This window comes from Pavona decussata, unplaced genomic scaffold (genome assembly GCF_977016875.1).
Source record: "Pavona decussata unplaced genomic scaffold, jaPavDecu1.1 SCAFFOLD_201, whole genome shotgun sequence".
Taxonomy (NCBI): domain Eukaryota; kingdom Metazoa; phylum Cnidaria; class Anthozoa; order Scleractinia; family Agariciidae; genus Pavona; species Pavona decussata.
The window spans coordinates 1014680-1036748 of NW_028145609.1; the positions used below are offsets into that span (position 1 = coordinate 1014680).

General features: G+C 38.1%; 2 protein-coding genes across 12 annotated transcripts in view; one reads left to right on the forward strand and one right to left on the reverse strand.

The window, feature by feature from the left end:
• The window catches only part of LOC146461195 (serine/threonine-protein phosphatase PP2A 65 kDa regulatory subunit-like), a 206075-nt gene extending 186677 nt beyond the window's left edge, over window positions 1-19398 (reverse strand). For 2 of the 9 annotated variants that reach the window (XM_085087076.1, XM_085087074.1), the window contains exons 1-5: window positions 18953-19096; window positions 16603-16725; window positions 15341-15401; window positions 12312-12399; window positions 11560-11695 (exon numbers count right to left, since the gene is read on the reverse strand). In XM_085087076.1, the coding sequence (XP_084943202.1) occupies window positions 11560-11695; window positions 12312-12399; window positions 15341-15343 (227 nt within the window). In that variant the 5' untranslated portion in view covers window positions 15344-15401; window positions 16603-16725; window positions 18953-19096. Of the gene's footprint in view, window positions 1-11559; window positions 11696-12311; window positions 12400-13394; window positions 13474-15340; window positions 15402-16602; window positions 16726-18952 lie in introns of all 9 variants that reach the window. The other 7 variants (XM_085087079.1, XM_085087077.1, XM_085087078.1 and 4 more) reach the window with 7 other exon arrangements.
• Window positions 1-22069, forward strand: part of LOC146461204 (Fc receptor-like protein 5) — a 288679-nt gene that overhangs the window by 54232 nt on the left and 212378 nt on the right. The window contains exons 7-8 of one of the 3 annotated variants that reach the window (XR_014857444.1): window positions 715-864; window positions 2066-3673. The exons of the other annotated variants lie outside the window; for them this stretch is intronic. The gene's annotated coding sequence lies outside the window, so the exon portion shown is untranslated. The remainder of the gene's footprint in view (window positions 1-714; window positions 865-2065; window positions 3674-22069) is intronic. 3 annotated transcript variants of the gene reach the window in all.

Consider the following 22069-nt stretch of genomic DNA (forward strand, 5'->3'; position numbering starts at 1 on the left):
AATTGACGAGCTCCCGCTTGATAGATCAATTGGTAGAGCACTGCACCGGTGCAGAGGTCATGGCTTCGAATCCCGTTCAAGCCTGAATTTTTTGCAGGCTTTCTTTAATTTCGCAACTGCTTAAGTTGCGTATATAACTGCGATGATCATTCTCTTATTCATTCTTTCTTCCGCAGTTCAAACGCGTGAATTTTCATATATTCCCTTTCATTGTAAAAGTTCGGCAAGAAAACTTTCACTGACTTTGTACAGTTCTATTGTCAGTTTTGCAAAGTTCGCAGCTCTATTTCTTTGCCTGAAGAACGAGATGCGGTTGATGGGAAGGGACTGTTTATACGGAAGGCCTGATAATTTCTGGGTTGCTAACAAAGATTGGTTGGTGATAAATTAAACGGCGGCTAATTTATTCGTGATACAACACACCGCTTTGTGTTTTTCAATGGGAAATGTGCACATACATCTCAACGATTCTTGGTACCTTTTCAATGCAATGCCCACTCCGAAAAAAAAAGGCTCGATCATGGCCATGTTTGTGGGATAAATACTTAAAAAAAGGCTCTAACTTGCCTTTATTTCAGTAGATCTCCCAAGCCTTTTAATCGCTGTCTCTTTTAAGGTTCCTGCTTTACTTTGTTCTTTATTGAATTGTTTCTGTTGTTTTTAATTTACTTTTCTGGGCGTTGATGAATATTAACATAAATTTTATAACTTTAGAACCACGGGGCTGGTATTTCGAAGTTCCTGCAAGATCATGCAAAGACATCCGGGAGTATGGTACCTCAAAGGGAGATGGGGATTACTGGATTAACCCTGGATGGAGTGGCGATCCATTGAAAGTTTACTGCGACATGACTACTGACGGAGGTGAGGATCAAAAACTTTCCACCTCAACCATTTTTCTTGCGTAAGCGTGTGAAATGACGATTACTTTTGACTGCCCTTTTTTTCCTTTTTTTTTTTCTTTGGAAGGAAACCTCGACATACTGCACTGGGACATTTTCCCAAATGTTCCCTGCACACTAGTCCCCAACAACACGCTTGTTGCACGCCAAGACATTATGTGTGCATTCAATGCGATTATTTGGTAATCCTTTTTGTTTTTGGGTGTCTGGTAACGTGAGGTTAGAACAGATTTCTTTTCTATCGGTGAGCAATTTGTTTTGGAGAGAATTAGTAAGCTTATAACATTTTCCTTCAAAATTACAATTTTTGGAGCAAATATTTAATGGCAATTTATGCAAACTTTCCCGTCGTTTTTGAGAGAAATTCATTAATCACAAACCAAATTTAATTCAATTGAACGCCCTTATTAATGAAAACTGTAAACTCGGAGAAAATATATTTCAATGTTTGGCGGATTTTCGAATCTGAAATAAAATCTAGTTTTCGGCCAGAAATAGAGTTTGCCAAACACAGTTTCAAGTATACAGGTGTTAGTAAACGTTGTTTACATACCAAGTAGTTCTAGGTGCCCCAGCACGGAGGGGTAGCAGGGGGTTACATGGTGCAAGATTAACTTAGAAAGAATGTACTTTGCCACTTGTTGTTAAACTAGGTAGCGTTACCATGGCAACGAGCGAGCTTTTTATCGCCCACGAATAATACGTTTTCTTTATTTTTAGAAAATACACTCCCTATATTTTGTCCATTTTGTATGTCCAGGAAAACTCCTAAAATACTTTACCTTAAAAAACAGTTCATTTGCACTAAAACTAATCAACATTTTCTTTTTGTCAAACGAGCATGCAATGCTTTAATTGGGTTTTTACAGCAAAGGAGAAACGCATGTACTTAAATTTCGATTACTTTGAATTAATACAACAAATTGTTGGGAGTCACAGATGACTCACACATGTCAAAGTTGCTTATGTCACAGGTTCCTCATTAAATGTTGAAAACCTTCAGGCGTGGCCTTAGATAAATTCAATCGTTATCTGATGGTTTCACCTCGAGTATTAAAAAAATAAAAACACAAAATACGCAGAAAATTGTATCAATTTTACAGGCTCTTCTTTTTCCTGCTGCTTAATGGTCATATATAACAATTAATCTCCTCTGACTTCAGGGGGATGGCTTCGTGTCTCCAGTTATGTGATGCAAAGCTCAACACCTCCCTCTCAGCTGCCACTTAGCACTTCACTCCTTGGAATAAGCAGCAATCAGATGTTTATCACAACAAGCGTCATGAAAGAGCTGAGAACATACCTGAACTTCACTCAAGTAAGATTTCACTGCAGAAAGAAATGGGGAAGAACATTCCATATCGCCACGGCTCTGAACAGCACAGGTGAAGCTGCCGTCCAATACTTTAGCAATCAAAGGGATGATATGCCTGACTCTTGTGGTTCGTATTTGAGAATGAGTGATGACAACTCTAACCTAGATAAAACTTGTGATAAGTGGGGATGGGAAAACAATAATAAGTTCGTTGGTAAATGGGGGATTGAACGTTTGTTTTATATCGACCAACATGGACTCCCTGAAAACCGGTTATTCGATTGCCCTGCTTTCGTACATGGGAACTATCATTGGTTACTTTACTTGGGCGGCGACAGGTGGGAATGTGATGATTACCTTGTTGGAGTATCTTCTGGGGATTTCTGGAAAGTGTTTGTTCGCTGAGGGCTTTAGATTGGCGCCATACTTCCTTTTTTTTTCTTTTCTTTTCCCCATTTGACAAGGTTTAGCAGTAAAGTAGTAGCCCAAGTCATTTCAAAGCTTCCAGGGAAGCTTGCCTTGTAGTGGAGAGTTACGTATCGAATAGCTGAATCTCGTGATCAATTTCAATTTTAGACAGATTCAGGTGAAACTGTTTTCCGATAGAAACTAAACTGTATTATGATGTTGTTAATTAGTTATAGTAATCACAAGGGTTTATGTTGTTAGAGACGACAAAACAACAAAATGTTTCTTACTTTAACGATTAATTTGAAATAAGCAAAGAATTACCGTCAATCAACGTGTCGCGTGACCAAGTATTCCGAGAATAAAATGAACATTGGAATTCCTCTTTGTAATGTCTCACATTTGAATGGAATCTTGAACATTTTTCTGGTAACCTTTCCGAAAAAAAAAAAAAAAAAACAACGCATAAACTGAAAAAATAATGTAAAAACTTGGGAAACAATTGTTATTCTTGAAATACTTAATGCTGTAATTTAAAGAAAAATTTCATAGCCTTATACCGTCAATAAACTACAGCAACTCTGAAATCTCGTTGGCGATGTTCAAAACTGACATGTAAATTTCAAAATTCCATTCAAAATTAAAAAAATACCGGTCACGCCACTCACACGTGACGTGGATTGACTCTCACACAGTTTAACATGGGATGAAAATTCCGGGTGGATAGTATACAAATAGTTGTAACTTTGCTTCTTTTTGTTTCTTTTGTTTTATGTTGTTATCGAGGTTTTTGTATGAGAGACTTGAATTAACATATGCCGAATTTGTTAGTTTAATTTGAGTTTTTCCCTAAGGATATGTAGTGATTCTTTGATGTTAGGCCAAAATTTAGTCGTAGCATGATTTAAAATAGATAAAAAACGATTCCGACGAACATGCCGAGCGGCGCGCCTCAGAATTCTGAAGATGCTTGTAAACGCGAAAGGCCCTGTCCGAAAAAATAAAAAAAAAAAAGATGTTGACAGATGCAAATGGCGAGATGTTTTAGGTCAGACTCGCAAACATAACAAGCATTCCGGCTTGTTACCACAGCGACTGCCTTTTTGGGACAGGGTCCTTCACGCCAAATATATTGTTACGATAATGCTTACAGAGTTGTCTGATCTTATATTGAGCAGCTTTGGAAAAGTAACCTACATAAGGTAATTTGTAAAAATGTGAGAAGAACTGGAACCCAATAGACCAGTGTAAGCAGGTTTCCGTGTATTGCCTGATCACCCGATCATTTGTGTTGGTAGATAACATGCTTTTGCATAGAATGTTCTTTACCTCGTTGTGAAAACCATTCAACGTAATTATTTATCTTGTAGATTCTGATACGCCAAAGCTTGTATGAACATGTTGTTAATCAGAACATTAAGAAACGACAACTTGTGGTCGACCTCCTTTTCCTCAGTAAACCGAATAAAAGGATGCCAAGAATCAATATTATTGAAAAAAACATAAGAGCACCATACTCTGAGTCAAACAAACAAAAACCAAATTAAAGGTATCATCTACATAGAATAAAGCATTGAAAGATGTGTAGTCTTGTAACCACAGGCTTTCATGGCACGTCCACTACCTCCAAAGATAGTACTAGGGCACTGTTCCTGGGTACGGACACTTGTCTGAACCGGATTAAAGTTTCAGTTCCCAAGATTTTTCCCCATGCCTCCCTTCGATACACTAAAAACAAATAATGGAGGGCGCTAAATTGACGAACGAGAAGATGTTTGCTCTTTGGGCACCAAAGGGTCTGTTCAATGTCCTTTTCAGTGCCCGGGAACAGGGCCCAGGACAGGTTTTAGTCGCGCTTTGCACAAATAATCTGCTTGTTTCCTATAAACTCCGTACAGATACTTCTTCATGTTTGGTAGATTACGTACGTAAGGAAAGGTGTTAAATTGTATCAAACTATGCGTAATAATGGAAACTGTATGTTAATAATTTACAATAAACTAACAAGATGGATAATTCATTCTTGTTGTTGTGTTTTGTTTGTTCTCACGGGAAAGCAACCCTTCATGTACACAGTTTATTTTTATTTGTGAAATGAATTCAATTGCTGTTGTTAGGCATATTTTTTAGTGTAGAGTTCTGTTAATTTTACCCAAAGATAGCTTTCGAACAGACAAAACCTCTGCCTGATACTTAGGCGACGATATACCGTGGGCAACTAAAATCAGGCAATTTTCTGCAAGATTGACCAGAACAATTGATTTATTATTAAACATTCGGATAAAAAAAAAATGTACAGCAGAAATTAAATGTGTAGATGGTCTTCATTATTTGTTACCTTATTCCCCATGAAATTTGAAATTACGTCTATTGTACAATCTGTTTTGTACGGGGAAGAATGTTGAGTGTACTATGAACTATTTTAGACGGTGTTGTAATGTGTTGAATAATTAAAGTCCTCACTATATGGCCAATTCTTGTATCCGATAAAACACGCGCTCTGATTGGCTAAATTGAGGGCAAAGTGTTACTGTAATGCACACATGCATGCGTTATAGCAGATATTCATGTCAGGCAAATGTTGACTTCAGTTTTCTCTTCCATATAATTTAAAATGCAAAAGAGGACGTGCGGATAAAATTTACGGTAACAAACAGACGACCGCTTAGCATAGTTGGTAGAGTACCGGACTACCGTGCGGGAGGTCGCGGGTTCAAACCCCGGCCGGACCAACACTCAGGGTCTTTAAATAACTGAGGAGAAAGTGCTGCCTTTGTAATGACATCGGCAAATGAATATACTTTCTAGTCTTCTTGGATAAGAACGATAAACCGTAGGTCCCGTCTCACAACACTTGTTCCTAATAATAATCTGTGGGACGTTAAAGAACCCTTGGCACTGTTCGAAAAAGAGTTGGCCGTGGAGTTCCCGGTGCCATGGTCTATCTGATTTTATTAAAAACTGCATCATTGTATAATGCAATTCGAGGGATTTGATTGGCTTAGCGGCCATGGTATATGAGCAATTATACCATGGCCGAGAAATGGCGACCATTAAATTGCCTTCTGGTCGTTCTTGCACAGCGAAATCAGTAAGATCTAGCAATATTTCTCGGTTGTTTTTAATAAAACAATTATTCCACTTGCGCTTGTTGGATATGAGATGATTATAGCCAACTCGGCGCTACGCGCCTCGTTAGCTATCTATCATCTCATATCCAACGCGCGCTCGTGGAATAATTGTTAAAGAGCTTTCATTGGTCTGGGTGGGTGGGGTGAGATCATATATGAACTGAGGCGGCAGCCAGAGGCGCCCTCTATATACTGACGTCCGATGTTCCTCGCAATTCAGTTACTAGCTGTTGTTCATTGACCTAGAAAAGCCCCAAGGGGAGTGGTCAATTGCAATTACAATTTCGATTACAATTACTTCCGGAGGTACTCTACTTTTCCTACGTTTACTGCAAGTGTGGAGCGAATGGAAAAGAAAGACTTCCATTTGAAATGTTAATTTTCTGGGATTTTAACTGAAACTTTGGGCTAAAAGAAAGCGCCCTTGTGCTCTACAGTTTTCTCTTACCGCATACGAAGACAAAATGCTTGCCGACGCTGGGGTAATTTCATTCCATGGTATATACTTCATGGTGTGAAGCCACCTGTGCACCGGTAGTGTATTCGTCATGTATAACTCAAGTTCTGTCCTCCACAAACAAGAAACGAGAATCCCGAAAGGGGGCGCATAGGGGACGATAGGAAGCAGGGAAATAGCATTCAAGTTCGCTTCCTTCCTCCTAAGAAAATATTGCACAGTAATATAAAGACCCCTCTGTGTTGAGATCCGTTAGGCTTGTTTCTGAAGCGAACCTTCCCTGTCATCTTTATAACAGAGAGGGCTCTAGTGACGAGACTGTAGATATTACGAGGAACAGCACAGGTGACAGCAATAACTTTAATACATTAAATCAATGTTATTTCGTACACAATCTATACAGGTATCAAGCCCAATTTAAACACAAAGTAAAGGTTTCCACAAATACGTGCAACAGCGCACACTAGGTCTAAATTTACTTATGATTTATTCGCTAAAGCGATTTTCTAATCACGCTCATGAAACAAAAAACAACGGTTATCACATCTCGTCGAACAACACACCTACAAATGAAGTTGGGAACAAATCAGTGGGCCAAAGATAACACCAACACCAAGAAAGAAGGTAAAAATGTTGTTTTTCTTTTGCTCCTAGTTCGTTAACCCTTAAAGCCCTATTATCGGCATGTATTTTGTCCTAACTGGTCTCCAAATATTTCTTATGCTACTATTGGGAGAATTTACTTAATCATCAAGACTTTACCTATCGTGATACTTTCTTTATTCTCACGCCCTGAACGACTGTTGAAATTGTGAAATTAAGGAGAAATCACATGCTAGTAAAATTGGGGAATTTCAGGGTTAAAGAAGTGAGTTTGTGATCACACTACAATACACGATCTTTTTACAGCATACAGCTCTGTATAGGCATATGCTAAACAACAGAAAACACTTAAAAATGAAACACCGCTCTCATGTCAATTCGTTAGCACAAGGCAGCGGGCCCAGCACAAGCTAAAACATAGTTAATTGAGGGACTGGTTAGGAAACCTTGCCATGAAAACAATGGTGCTGCAATTTATGTTGGTAGGGCCGCGACCCTGCACAATCATTTGTTTTAACGTTCACACTACAGTTGAATATCTTAAAAAAAACGTTTCGATTGGTCAGTTGCTCCAACACATTCCAAATTCTATTGTTGTTTATGCAGGGTCAAGACCAAAAAGGCAAACGAAAACATATAACAAAGAGGTTTGTCGGGTTTCATAACCATTGGCTTTAATTAGCTATGTTTCCAATAAATCTTAAACATATCATCAGTCATTTTAGTTGCTTCTGCCAAAATGAGAAAAATAAAGGAAGAATTTCAAAATAAAAAAAAATTAGATCAGTTTCATCTACACCAGATGCACCTGTAGTTGTCCACGAAATAACAAATCTGAAAAGGGCTATCTCTGTTTTTTCATACAAGCTAGTACTTAGTGGAATTCGATTTTTTACGATGACAATGCCTACTTGAAATCACTAATTAAAAGAAGTGAGTCACCCAAACAGATGTACTTATGTAGTCCAGTCCAAAGTTCATCCACGGGACAAACATAGCAAGTGTTATGATCAAAGCAAGCATGGCTGACAATTGAAGTGAACTGCGGTTACTGTGAGACATCTTGATGCAGAAGAGCTTGCACAAGTTACTTAGAAAACTGCAGAGAAAAAGAAACAAAAACACTTAGCTAAAAGGCCAATTTTGTGGTGGACAATTCGTGCATAATATTTCAAGTACCATATCAAACATAAAGAAGCATCTTTCATCCGATTTCCAAACACCAAGAAGTGGATTGGAAAGAAGAGACGCAGCCGAGTTTAAAAATAAATAAATAAATCACTTTATTTAAGCGTCAATGTCTATAGCGCAAAGCACTAATTGGGGACACTTTCCAAATCGAATTGGAATTTAGAAGTGTTGGTTTTCTAGGAGAGGGGAAATCCGAAGTACCCGGAGAGAAACCTCTCGGAGCAACGACGAGAACCAACAACAAACTTAACCCATATATGACACCGAGTCCGGGAATCAAACCCAGGCCACATTGGTGGGAGGCGAGTGCTCTCACCACTGCGCCATCCCTGCTCCCCAACTTGCGAGGTGTTTGGAAATCGAATGAAACACTCTTTTTGAGTGTTTGATTTTCTAGGAGAAAATCAAAGCAAAAATTCGCCAAATTTTATAATTAAGATCACATTAACTTCCAACCTCCTTCATGGTAGCAATTTGCTTTGTTTTCTCTTCATGAAAAATTAAGAAGTTTGAGAAAAAGATATCCTGCTTTGCAGGGACTTATAAGCCTGGCCATCACGTTGCCAACCACAAACGCACAACAAAATAAAGTAACCAAAAAATATATAGACTTCTGCTACAACTTTACTCATTCTTCGCTGAGGTGGATTGAAGACAATTTACATATAGTAGTCAACAAACAAAGAGGCGAGAATAAAAGATCCCCTCTATTGCAGAGCCGATTAACGCTAATCCACAATTAAAAATTAACCGAGGTTTTCATCTAACTCGTTAGAAATGATTTTTAAGGGTAATTTTAAACTAATGGTAAAGAAACGTCCAACGCAAAACTGAGGGACAAAAGTCTTTTGGAAGAATCCTCATGGGCTAGTATAAAGTAAACTCGAATCAAAGTTCACGCTAACCCAGGATTAGCTCAATCGGGCTTTGAACAATGGTATCCAGGGCCCAGTTTTTCAAAGCCCGATTAAGCTAATCCTGGGTCAATGTAAACTTTGATTCGAGTTAATTTTTCCAAAAGATTTTTGTCTCTCAGTTTTGCCTTAAACCTTTGTTTACCATTAGCTCAAAATTAGCCTTAAAAACATTCTTGACGGGCGAGAAGAAAACCTTGGTTAGCTTTTAAAGGTGGATTAGCGTTAATTCCAGGCTTTCGAACAACCGGACCCAGGAGGTGGAGGCTTTATGATCAGTCAGATGAAAGATAGCACGACGGCTACAGAACAGGATAGCCAAATGGATATGGGGGTTAGGTTCTAAAGAAACTGTGGTACTGTATCAGTGGGAAGAAGAAACGAATGTTTGGTTTATCAACAGAGTTGATAACTAAAGAGAAATTGGCCACCGTGAAGAGATTTGAGTGCTGATGTTTTAAGAGTAAGCCCTCAAATCTCTTTACAGAACAGCCAATTTATCTTTAGTTGTTATCAACTCTGTTGATAAACCAAACATAGGATAGCCATAGCTCGGTTTGGACATTTTATTCATCTACATCCAGTCCAATCAGTCTTGCCCATTCTTACTTTATGGTTCATTTCATTTGAAGGCAACTACCAGAAATCATTAATTTTTGTAACCCCAGTGGGGAATGAATAGAAGAAGCTCTAATTATCATAAATGTAAGAACAAAGAAAAAAAAACTGAAGAATTCTGGTAGTTTGAGTCAAATGTCCTATTTAAAGTTTCCATTAGACAGTGTCTGCATAGCTTGAACCCCAGTCAACACTCTAATAATTTACTGTAAAACTTTCAAGCAGGGTTTAGTACCTGTTATGGGCTTCCTGTGCAAAATACTTCACATCTACATCAGCATTGGCATTCAGTTTATCAAGGACTGGTTTGATCTGTGATTTGATGGTCGTAGAACTTTACTAAAACAAGGAATGATCTAAAATGATCTAAAATGATCTAAAATGAATCTAAAATGGTCTAAAATGACCTATAATGGTCTAAAATGATCTAAAATGATTTTATTTTTTTTAATTTTATAACAAAGAGTAGTGAGCAGCACAACGGAAGACTTCTTGTAGTTTATTTCCGACGCGTTTCGTCTCTATCGGAGACTACTGTATCACAACCGCGGATTTGATTGATGCAAAGTGTCTAGTTTTTCCCCAGCAACGTGGTTTTGATTGGTGCGAAGTTCCAAGTTTCGCTCAGCAACGTGGTTTTGATTGGTACGAAGTGCCAGTTTTTCCCCAGCAACGCGGTTTTGATTGGTACGAAGCGAAGTTCTATGTTTCGCCCAACAACGCGGTTTTGATTGATGCAGCTATTTTACATGTATAGGGAACTGACACAGAGTTATCTTTTATTCCACCCTGCTAGCAGAACCTTTCTTTTGCTTGCTCGATTTTTGCTCGCAGGGTGCTTTTATTCATGCGCTACCCTTGACTTGTTAACTGCGTGTTTATTTAAGGAAATTGATGCACAGATATGCCTTTACATTGTTTACAAAAGCGTTTTATCAGTGTTTACACAAGAATCTAGCCTTGTCGTGTGGCTTGTAATGTGCGACTGGAAAACGAACCCGAAAAAAATTGGTCAGTGCAGATATTTTTGGGTCTTTCGGACCGACCAAAAAAAAAAAAAAGATTCGTTCTAGTGCGGTTAGTTTACGCAACTTTGTCATCGAATCGGCTTACGTGCAACCATCGGCACTTTTCGAGTCTTCTTCGGTCTTTCCGGCAGTTCACAGCAGCTTCCTGGTATCAGCCTTTACTTTGGTAAGCACTCATGCATCAGTTCTGTAATTCTGTAATTTTATCTTGGTTTCACTTCATTTAGATCATTTTAGAATATTTCAGATTTATTTTAGATCATTTTAGGTTATTTTAGATCATTTTAGGTCATTTTAGATCATTTTAGATTATTTTAGGTCATTCCTTGTTTTAGTAACTACGATTTGATGGTACTGTAAAAACAAAGGCAGCATATTTTTAGCCTTTAATATTAACTAAATATAGACAGATGAAGAAGGGGGAAGTGAGGGGGAGGGGGAGGGGAGAGGGAGGGGGAGGGGGAGGGGGAGGGGGAGGGGGCAGATGAGCCCAAAACTGTTGCCTTTCTTAATTTCCATGAAGATTGCAAAATATTACAGTTCCAATGACAATGACAATTATTTTATATTGTGCCAAAAAGCCAAAAGTTCAAAGGCACTTTAATTTACAAAAGTGAGAAAACTTCTGATCATTACATAAACAAGGGTGTTAAATGTGTACAAAAAAAAATGTCAAAGGTGAAAATTAACCAGATATTAACTACATGTTCATTTAAAAAGAAACGTTTTAAACATATTTAAAAAAAATATCAACTGAAGTACAGTTCCTTAATTCAATGGGTAATGAGTTCCATAATTATTTAGGAACAGAGAACATTGTCTCCATAACTCTTCAGATTAGAGAAAGGAGTAACCAATAGATTTGAAGAAGAAGATCTTAAAGGTTGCAGGTAAGGGTGTTAGTACAGATGTAATCACAAAACTGTTTTTTGTTTAAATGACAGGAACTGCAAAATGCCACTGTTTCATTCAACAGAAGAGGAAGTACTTACTTCTCGTCCAGAACAGGCGCAATTTTTTGTAAAGTTTTGGTGACATTAAAAAGAACGTTTGCCACAGAATCATCAGCTAAGCCAATCACAACAGGTAGCATGAGTTTGACCACACTTTCAGGTCCCATGACTTCTGCTAAAACCTGCAACACAAACAAGATGGGTGAAATTTCAAATAGGCTTAAATTTTAGCAGCATCTGACAAAAATAAGATTGCTAACAGTCAAGCACCAGGGTTCAAAACTGACAGAGAAGTTCAACTTGGAATTTTCTGGCATCATCATTTTATGGTCTATAAGAATATAGACCATAGGAAACTACCTTTGATTTGCTTTTTACAATAACCTGGTAAAAGTATTTACCAGGTTATTGTAAAAAAGTATTTTTCCATTGAGATAGTGCGCGCATTACATTTTAACGTTAACGTCATTTTAATTGTCTGTACTCTTATAGAGAATAACGAGCCAATCAGTAAGCAGGAATTGTGACAGTTATTGTAAAAAATGTGACGGCCCAGATATATAACAGATGTGAAGAAGACTACTGGAGAAGCTGTTCTTTCCTACTTCAGAACTACAGCAAGAAAGCAGAATACTAAACCAAAAGAAGCTGTAAGACATTAGCACTAGTGTAATGACTAGTGGTTGTATCACACGTTTCATTCGACATGGATAGTAACTAAACATGAGAAAAGAACAGTTCCATGTAAAAACCTTGTTTACAGCAATCAGTTAATATGATCAGTCACTTACATTTACTGAGTATATAATATAGCGTGGTCAGCCGGTGAAGGTAGTTTGGGTTTGTGGCCATGCATAGCACCTTGGGAATAACTTGGCTCTAAAGGAAACAGGGAAAATGAGACCTGGCTGAAAAGCATTTGAGAAAACAGTAAGTACATGTACACTGTAGTTTCCATTTGTCATAAATGTCAATTTTGATGTTTACGAAATTCTTTTGTAAATAGATTACATTAAATTGTAATTTCCTTAGTAATCCCAGTCCCTCGCCAATAGTTGTAAAATCAGAAAGTATAAATTGTTCCATATAATTTGTCAACACATTGTCATTAACCTCAGAGCACCAGTATGTGATTTTAATAAACCACCTTTATGAAAGTTTATGAACTATCAGATATTAATAGCTTGCATCCATCTAGGTCCTGTTGTTCAAAGCACGATTAAGCTAACCCTAGATTAATGAGAACTTTGAATATATGGGTTTAATTACTAAACAATACAGATTTTTCAAAAAGATTTTTGTCCCTCAGTTTTGACATTGAATTTTCTTAACCAGTAAGTTAAAATAACATTTTAAAAACATTTTTAACGAGCAAGCTGGAAATCTCAGTTAACTTTTAATCAGGGATTAGAGTTAATCATCTTTCGAACAACTGGGCCCTGGTCAACATTCATGTGATGCAATGTGCCTCACTAAAACTCGTAGAAAACTTCACTCGCTTCCATGAAATGAAAACCTCAATAACTTTTATTCAGGTTAAAAATATGCATCCTGGATACTTAATTATCACTGGACACTATCTATTCCTTATATGTAGAACTTTACCTGTATTACTTGATCTTTGCTCTCAGAAAAATGTTTGTTTGCTGGAACAGAATCATTATGTCTGCTGACAAATATCTATGCATATTTTTTTGTGCCAAATGAAATTGTTTATTAGCAGTCATTATCATTCCGTTCCAGCAAGCAAACGTTTTTCTGAGAGCAAACTTAAGATCAAGTAATACAGAGAACTACATCTTTTAGGCCATATAACACATGTGCGTTAAAAGCTTTTTTCACGTGCTACTTGTCACATGTTGCCATTTTCTTACCTGAGCCCATTCAGCTTCAAATTTTTCCACTAGCTTCTTAAGGTTCTTTGCTGCTGCTTTGCAGATAGCAAAATATACACTAAACAAACAAAACAAAGAAAGAAATAAAGCCTACTTTAAGGGATGCAGGTGCATGATTAATTCACAGGTTAATACTTTAAAATGAGATATTTTGAAAAACTTAAGAGAAAGTCCCATTCTGACTAGAAATCATTAACTACAGCTGTATGTAAAACACTTCTAGTTAAAAATAAAACATGAACAAAAAAAAAAATGCTGGTAGATCTCAGTATTAATGAAATCAACATAAATTTCCCGTGAAAAACCTCTACCCAGTCTCGAAAAACACTGTTGTCAAACATTTAAGCAGGGCTGCAAATAACTAACGGGCACGTGCCGGCACGTTGTCCGGTCAAACATGTTTTTACTCGGACACTACCCGTTTTTGGCCGGTCAAATTTTGACAGTCGTAACTCTTGCGATGGTGAACCCAGATTGCACAGTACTCCTTTTATAACTAAAAAAACAACTGAATCAAAGTTGGTTTTAATTAGCAATAAAAATTACAAGTTAATAGTTTTACTACTCTTTACTGCAGAAGCAGCCTCGCTTTCAGTACATGGAACGGTTACGCAAGATACAACCGCAATTGTCTGTTTTACTTTATATTATTTTGGCAAAATCACTTAATATATCTAAATATTACACTTTCATTGGGAATTGCCACATCATTTCTTAACAACTAAACTTTAAAATGTGCAGAATATATAAATGCTGAAAGGGTTCAATCAATCTCTAAATTAATTTGAAAAAAGAAGCTAACTGAAATGTAAACATAAACAAGAAACACAACTTATCGTCAAAGGGTTTCGAAATTTGGCAGCACTGTATGTAATTGTATTAAATGCATGGCGTCTTAGTACAATTGGTATGCTCAGCTCGCTGACTTCCTTCCATCAGTTTAGAATCCCTTAAAGACAACCTTATGCTTCCATTTTTTGTGTTATAGGCTCCATTTTTGAGTTGCATCGAGTGATGAAATCACCAGAAAGCTAAGTAACCAAGCATGTTTTGCAGGGTGTGCCGGAGGTAACGTATGGTTTGTTCGCTTTTTGCACTTTGCAATAAATGCTAGATGCAGTATTCTCGGTGCAGAGATATTATTCTTCGTCAGGGTGCTTTCCGATCATTCAATCAATCAAACAATCAATTACTTTATTTGAGAGTCAATCATGGTATAGTAGCCAAAGGTAAAACCCTCTACTAATTGGGAACACTTGAAGTAAGTAAAATAACCAAAGACATGATGATTTGCAGTCGCGACAGGACTTGATGAAATCATGGAAATTTGCGACTACTGGCAATTTATCGAACACTAATTCGTCTAGTCTTACAATCGTTTTTTTTTTTTCTTCCAGAAACAGGAATGTTGTCCCTCGTGATTATCTAATCGTTAAAAATTAAAATGTCTCTGAACAAGTTGGTAAAGGACTGGACAAGATGTCCGGCCATCCAACCATTTGTCTGGTCAATACACAATTTTGACCAGACATTGTCTGTTGACAGGCCGTTATTTGTAGCCCTGATTAGTTTCAGTCCCTTGTGAAATACATGTACTGCTCACAAAATAAACAACAACAACAACAACAACAACAACAACAACAAAACAATTAATGGTTGGAATATTTTTTTGTTGTTTCCCTGTAACAAGGTTTGGAAATATGAAAAAGTGGACGGACTTAAATCAGTGCCAGAAGGGGGTGGGGGTACCTTTTATATTATTTTGAGGAATGTCCAAAGGGGTGGGGGGTTAAGAAAATACTTCAAAATTGGAAAATCCAGGGGGGGAGGCTATGTGAAATTTCTTTTGTGGTGGGGATAACCCAGGATATTTTCTGGAACTACACAATGAGACAGAGGAAAACCTAGCCACAAGTTAATCTTACCATGATCCACCAGCCAAGTTATGCACAGGCTGTTTAGCTTCTCGTCAAAGAACTCTACCCCCTGTAAATGACATACATGTATATAATGTTACACCAACCATTGCAAACTGACAGAAAGCAATTATGATATTTTTTTTAATAACTCAATGGGTAAGGACAAGACTACTAAGCCAGCAGCATGATATAAACCGGATGAAAGCCTGGCAGTCTTCTACATCCCTATCATTATTTGAAGCGATGAGAGAACTGTCTCCTCATACCAAGGTGCAAGTCATGATATATAAAAAATTCTCTCTCATATAGAGGCTCATCTTTATGGAATTTTGTTAATTACAACGACAAGGATCGAGGCAGCAGTGTCCCCAGACTTTAACCATCTTATGAAGTGGGTTAGCACTGAGAACTATTTTTAATTAAAGATTTTAGATTTGACTGTACGTACGTCTGCATCAACCACATGTTACAGAAAACAGAATTTTGTCTACTATTTATTTAACCATTGCATTCGTTTATACCTGAAATAGTTTTCTAAAGTAACATTAAGATTAGGTTAGCTTAGGCGTAAACACACAATCCCACAAGCTTAAAGCTTTGAAAACCATCATGTTTAAATAAAGATTACACTGCAGTCACAGTAATTTTGCTGTACATGTATTTTGGTCAAATCTGATCAAATATTTTACAAAGAACTTGGTTTGTTACATGTTGAAATTGTTGTTATATTTATTAAGATTTTCTCCCAGGAAGAACAACCTATAATCAGTTTTCAGCGGCTTCATGACTTGTTCTACACAGGAAGAAAATGAGAAATTAAGTTGGTCAATGTTTTCAAGTTGCAATCCACTTCCATCCTAGCCATCCTAGCTAGCCATAGTTATTGCTAGTTTCTGTGCATTAGTATGGTTATTGTTAACAAAACTCGACCATTACTTTTATTAATGATTCCATTGGAAAAAAATAACGTTTTGTTGGCTATTCATACAGTGTATAGTGACCCTATATACAGGTGCCCCTTAAAGACAAGTCACAAGTCTGATCTAGCACTTCAATTTCTATGGCACAGGCAGACGAGGCAGTCAGCTGTATCAATTGCTGCGCAGCATCCCCGATAACTACAGACAACAGTGCACAACAGAGCAGACCTGTTTTTCAACAGCTCAAACGATTGCTAGGGTAATACAGATGACAACACAGGGTTGATTACACAATGTAGTCCTGAAAGAACACAACAGAATTAAGTTATCATGAGAGCAAACAATTACCAACTGACTGGCTAGCAATGGCATGTACTCTATGATTGCCAGTCGTACATGCCATTGATCACATGAGCATCTCCGGCAAGACGGCAGGAAGTAGAGACTGTGACAACTGGTTAACACCAATTACTGAAGAAAAGAAAAAAAAATCAACAAAATGCTTTAGAAGATTGGAAGTTTATTTTATTAACATATTCCATCACATTATTCCCATTGCGCATATGCCACACATTGACATAATTTTTTTTTATTTCTAATCCGGGCAGTATGCAGGATGTTTGTCCTTAGAACCTAGTTTAATGGCCTTACGCTCCCACAAGTCTCCTGTAGCTCAGTGTTAGAGCATCTGAACTAGTAATCGGAAGGTCTAAGGTTCGACTCCTGATAGGAGCACTGGGTTTTTTTTTTTTTCCAGTCAGTATGCCTGTGTCATTTTCTGATAAATACATCATTCTCCTGTTTGTCCCTCAGTTTTGACGTTGACTTTTCTTTACCATTAACTTACAATTAGCTGTTAATAACCTTCTTAGTGTGCATGCTCTAAACCTCGATAGGTTTTAATTGTGGATTAGCATTTATCACCTTTTGAACAACCGGTCCCAGGTTCGTGCGTACTGAAGGAATTTAAGAAAGGAATTAAAAAGTTGTAAATGACGCCAATTGATTTTAATGTTAAGTGATGTACATTTATTTTTTTTTTCAGCAAGAATTACATGTAAATGTTTCAATTGCCAGGGGTTGGGGTCCGACAGAGCCTAATATTTTGCACCCAAAAAAATACATGGACTTTATATTATAGACCGATGATGAGCTTGTGTAATAGATGAGTCATGGAGAGAAGTAAATGACGTCTCAGTTTACAAAGTGTCGTTGTCTTCATTCTCATTGGTGTTTGCCGGTGGCCCCCAGGCCCCATGCCGCTTAGAAAATACGCAGCTGCCTAGCCTGCGTAGCAGTCGTTTCCGTTTCCTTCAAGCCAAGCAGGGCAAGCGCGCGAGGGCATTGGGAAAAAAGGAGCAAAAAAGTAGGAGCGGGGGGGGGGGGAGGGGCTGGGAAGGAAGGGAAACGCCTGCCGCTGAGCCCAGACATTTTACCGAACGCCGTTCGTCAACGAACGGGAGGCAAAGATGTATTACCATTGGTCAATCGTCTGTCAATCAAACCCATAAACTAAAAGGACATCCGGTTAACCGTTTATCAAAATCAAAATATAGTTCGATATAGTTTTCATTGCGCTTTGGTTTGTTGGTAGGTATTATCGTCTCAACAAACATGGTGTCATTCGTTTTTCAAAATCCCGCCGAAATTTTTAAAAATTTAAGAAAATTTGTTCTGGTTGTCGGCGGTCTCAAAGACACGACAATCTGAAAGCTTGTTTTATTTCACGCGACGCGAAATACAATTAATGTTATCCTGGAAACGCGAGGAAGTATTTAGCCATGTGGGACAAGCTCATACTGTCTGTAATTCCAGCAAATGAGTTGATATTCTAAAACATTAGTAAAATTTGTCTTGGGTAATTTTATCTACGCTTGAGCGACGTACGTAAAGTTCGAGAAAATCTTCTAAAATACAGTCGACTACCGATAACTCGAACCTCGCGCCAACTCGAACCAATTTTCCTTTCCTTTCAGGTACTTTTCTTCATAATTTCATCCTCGATAACTCAAACCTTTTTCAATTTCCCTTGAAGGTTCGAGTTATCGGGAGTCGACTGTACTGCAACTTGAAGTACATGTAAACAAGTTGGCCGCCGCGATTCTGTTTTCGCTGATTGGTTCTCAAGTGACATTTGACGTGACAGTGTAGGCCCCAAGGGAGCGAAGCCATTTGGGGGCATTCGGTAAAATGTCTGGGCTGAGCGGCAGGCGTTTCCTTTCCTTCCCCGCCCCTCCCCCAACTCCTACTTTTTTGCTCCTCTTTATCCCAATGCCCTCGCGCGCTTACCCCGCTTGGCTTGAAGGAAACGGAAACGACTGCTACGCAGGCTAGCAGCTGCCTGGAAATTCGGCACTCCGGCTACTTTCGGATCTTGCGGGAACTTTGGCTTGAATTGTGGTAGAACTATTAGCCTGGTAGAAATTCAAACCCCCCCGAAAAATACACGAAGACTTTTTAGACCCCAAAAAATACACAGTTAAATCTTCAACCCAAAAAAATACAGGAGTTGAAATTTTAGACCCAAAACAATACGTCGGAACCCCCCGTCACGTTTATACCCGAGTTTCCCCCCTGGGCTTCCTCGTATTGTATAATATATAACTTTATAAGCTAAACTCGACCTTTTGGAAGTAGTTCTACTGGTTATAAAGAATTTGTTTAAGTTAATTTGTTTTCTTGACGAACTCGATCTTACCTCTTTGGAAACGTCCACATCCTTCAGATAACACGTTTAGGAAAGCACGACCATCTGAAAACTCTAAACATTTTTGAATAGTAGTGGCATCATCGCAGGTTTAATATGCTATCCAACTGGGTAAATTTACTCGCAATTTCTTCCGGCGCTAGTTTTGTCTAGGAAGTGGTACCTATGCTTCCTTAGACCACACAGTAACCTCTTGGAAGTCGTGTTGCTGTAATAAAGCAAGAAGTTTTGCCTCTACGTCCTGAAATAAACCGCAAATTCAATTTCGACAGCCCTCATTGAATGACTCGAAGTGTACCTGAGTAAAAACTGGCGTCAATTCCCATTCAATGCAAACACATCGCATAATTATGTAGTTTGGCCGCGGACTGGGAACTGGGGCGCAGCAATCTATGATTGACAGCTTGGTGTTCGCATTGATGCCATTGGACAAGAAAGGGGGTGTGCGAGGAGGTGTGACACAATCAGGCCTGGTCACTGAGCCATGGAAATGTCCAAAATGTCGGACAAAAGTTTTGAATCTCTCTGTTATGTTTAATGAAGTTTAACAAATTACGGTGCAGTGAGTGTTGGAGTGAAAGGTTATCTTCAAAAGTCCAGCGTTTTGGAATTTTGAATACTACTAAGGTAACACAAATTTACCCCTATTATGCTCGAAGTGTCAGTACTCATGAGTACTCGAAAACTGTATTACTGGAGAGGAATTTACCGTTTTTATCAAGTCTCTTGATAAACCAAACATTCCTTTCCACTGCCTACTAACGCAGCACCATAGGTTCTTTATAAACTAACCATTATCCTTATGTAGCGACTACTGTTTCAAGTGGAATTTGCTTGAATGAGTAACAAAATACGCAAAGATTTCCGCCCAAACCGAATAACAACAATTGTTTTTTGGTTTGTGCGGAAATCTTTGCGTGTTTTTATTATATTGTACAGACTATACACTCGATTGCAAAAAGAGGGGGACATGGGGGTTTGCAGTGTTGCAGTATTGCTGTTTTTTTAATGCGGTGATGCGGTGAATAAAATTTCAATTTGCAGTGTTGCAGTGATCTCAAACCCTAGCTGCGGTGTGCGATATTTGTGTTTTTCACGCTATGGCGGGTGTTCGGTGAAATGAAATTATTTGCGGTGCTGTGGTTTCTTGTTTGATCTTTCTCAGACCTAAATTTAGTATGTAAACTTCGTTAATCCGTGATAATTTATGACAAGCAGGACCAACATTATCGAGTTAATCTTCAATATGCTTAAGCTGCCAATGTGAAACTGTTTTCGTTAATAAATACGTAACTTGACCTCTGCCACCTGGAGCTCAGCCTTCTTTGGACACGTGGAAACCAGGCCGAGGTCAGAGAAGTTAATCCTGGAATTTCTGGAAAAAACGAGGTGGAATGTATTATTGATTGCATAGCTTTTTTTACGAAAAAGGAAAAGACGGCGAAAACTACCGGTCGAAAAATAAGTTCAGATTTCGTGTCAACACAGAAGAAAGACGGCTTTGTAAGCTAAGGGAGTGCATTTGGAAAGTCTGTCACTTAGACACGGTTACTATTATTTCCTTTTTGACCTTTTTTTTTGTTCTATTCTTTATATCTGAATGTCCTTACAGTCTAGGGTCGTTTAGAGGTCATTCTGATACTGTTCTTTATCGGCTCTAAGGTCTTGTGACCTTCTCAACCTTCTAATTTTTCAAACGATTATCGATAAGGGTGAAAGGGTCATCGAACGCGCTCCGGAGAGCGATACCGGTAGATCCTTTTACAAATGTCACGCAACGAAAAAATAAATCAAAAACTAATCAGTGGATATAGCCAAGAAATTGTGATGTTATAGGCGATAAAAAAAGAAGACACTTCACCGAGTGTTAGGTCTCTGCGTTTTCCCAAACTTCAGATATTCGTCGAAATGGTTTGTGCAAATTTACAGAGCAGTGACAGAGCCCGGTAAGGAGTCGCCATGCTGGTGTCCCTCCGTGATACACTCTTTTTTAATAAAAGACATCTAATTGTTTAGGTATAAAAGTATTATGTCAAGTGTGGACGTTAAAATCATGTGCACTGGCTAAAAATAATTGTTGCGGTGACAGTGTTTCGTCGACTTTTCATGCCGTGATGCGGTGTTCCTTAATTTTTTTTGCAGTGTTGCGGTGTTCACTGAGCCCCCCCATGTCCCCCTCCAAAAACGTTGACGCCTAAAAAGCGTAAACCATCAACGATGAGACCCAATGGCTTTATGGGTATAAGTGTAATCAATTTATTTGCATAATGTTCTCTCCTCGTGCGACGGTTGATAACAAAAATTAGTTTCACGTGGAGAATGATGGAAACTGTCCAAGCTTTCCTTAAAGTGTTCAAGTTGGCCAACAAGGGCCAATTTGAGTGATACACAATTTGCGATTTGCCTAAGTTCAAAACATGCAATGAACTTAAGCAACATTTAATAGAAAATTATTCGGGAGAATTAAGTCAGCACTGTATTTTTTATTGCGAAGAATGAGAATGGTAAATTATTGTTTATGGAAATAAGTTACATGTATTGTTTAAACACTACCGACTATTCCATTGGGTCTCCTTGTTCACAGTTTATGCTTTTGAGGTGTTTTTGCAGTTGAGTATACACATCACTAGTACAATGTATCATACTAGCACTCTTCCACAAACTGCAAGAAAGCAATATTATGCAATTATACAGTCGAACCTCCCGTAAACGACCACCCATAATGCCATTAGGATATGTGGTCGCTTTCAGGTAATTTATATATTGTAATTGCGGACACCTAATCCTTTTGCTAGTGCTAAACCCAAAGTAATAACTTTTCTTTATACTGCCTGATTTAGGAGGAAACAGTAAACAGCATTTTTGCAATGTTACATTTCAAGCATAAAACATCTACAACTTTCGTGTTTGTTTGTTTCTTACATAATCCAGTTGACGTCCTTTAATACAATTTTTCTGTTGACTAATACAAGGAATGAGAGAGTCATCACCGGTCATGCATGTACATACATGCTATTTACAAGATAAGAGAGTTTCTTTCCCACCAGGGATTCAACCTGATTAAAGTTTATTTCAGTGTACACTATAGTGTATGTGTATCAGTATCAA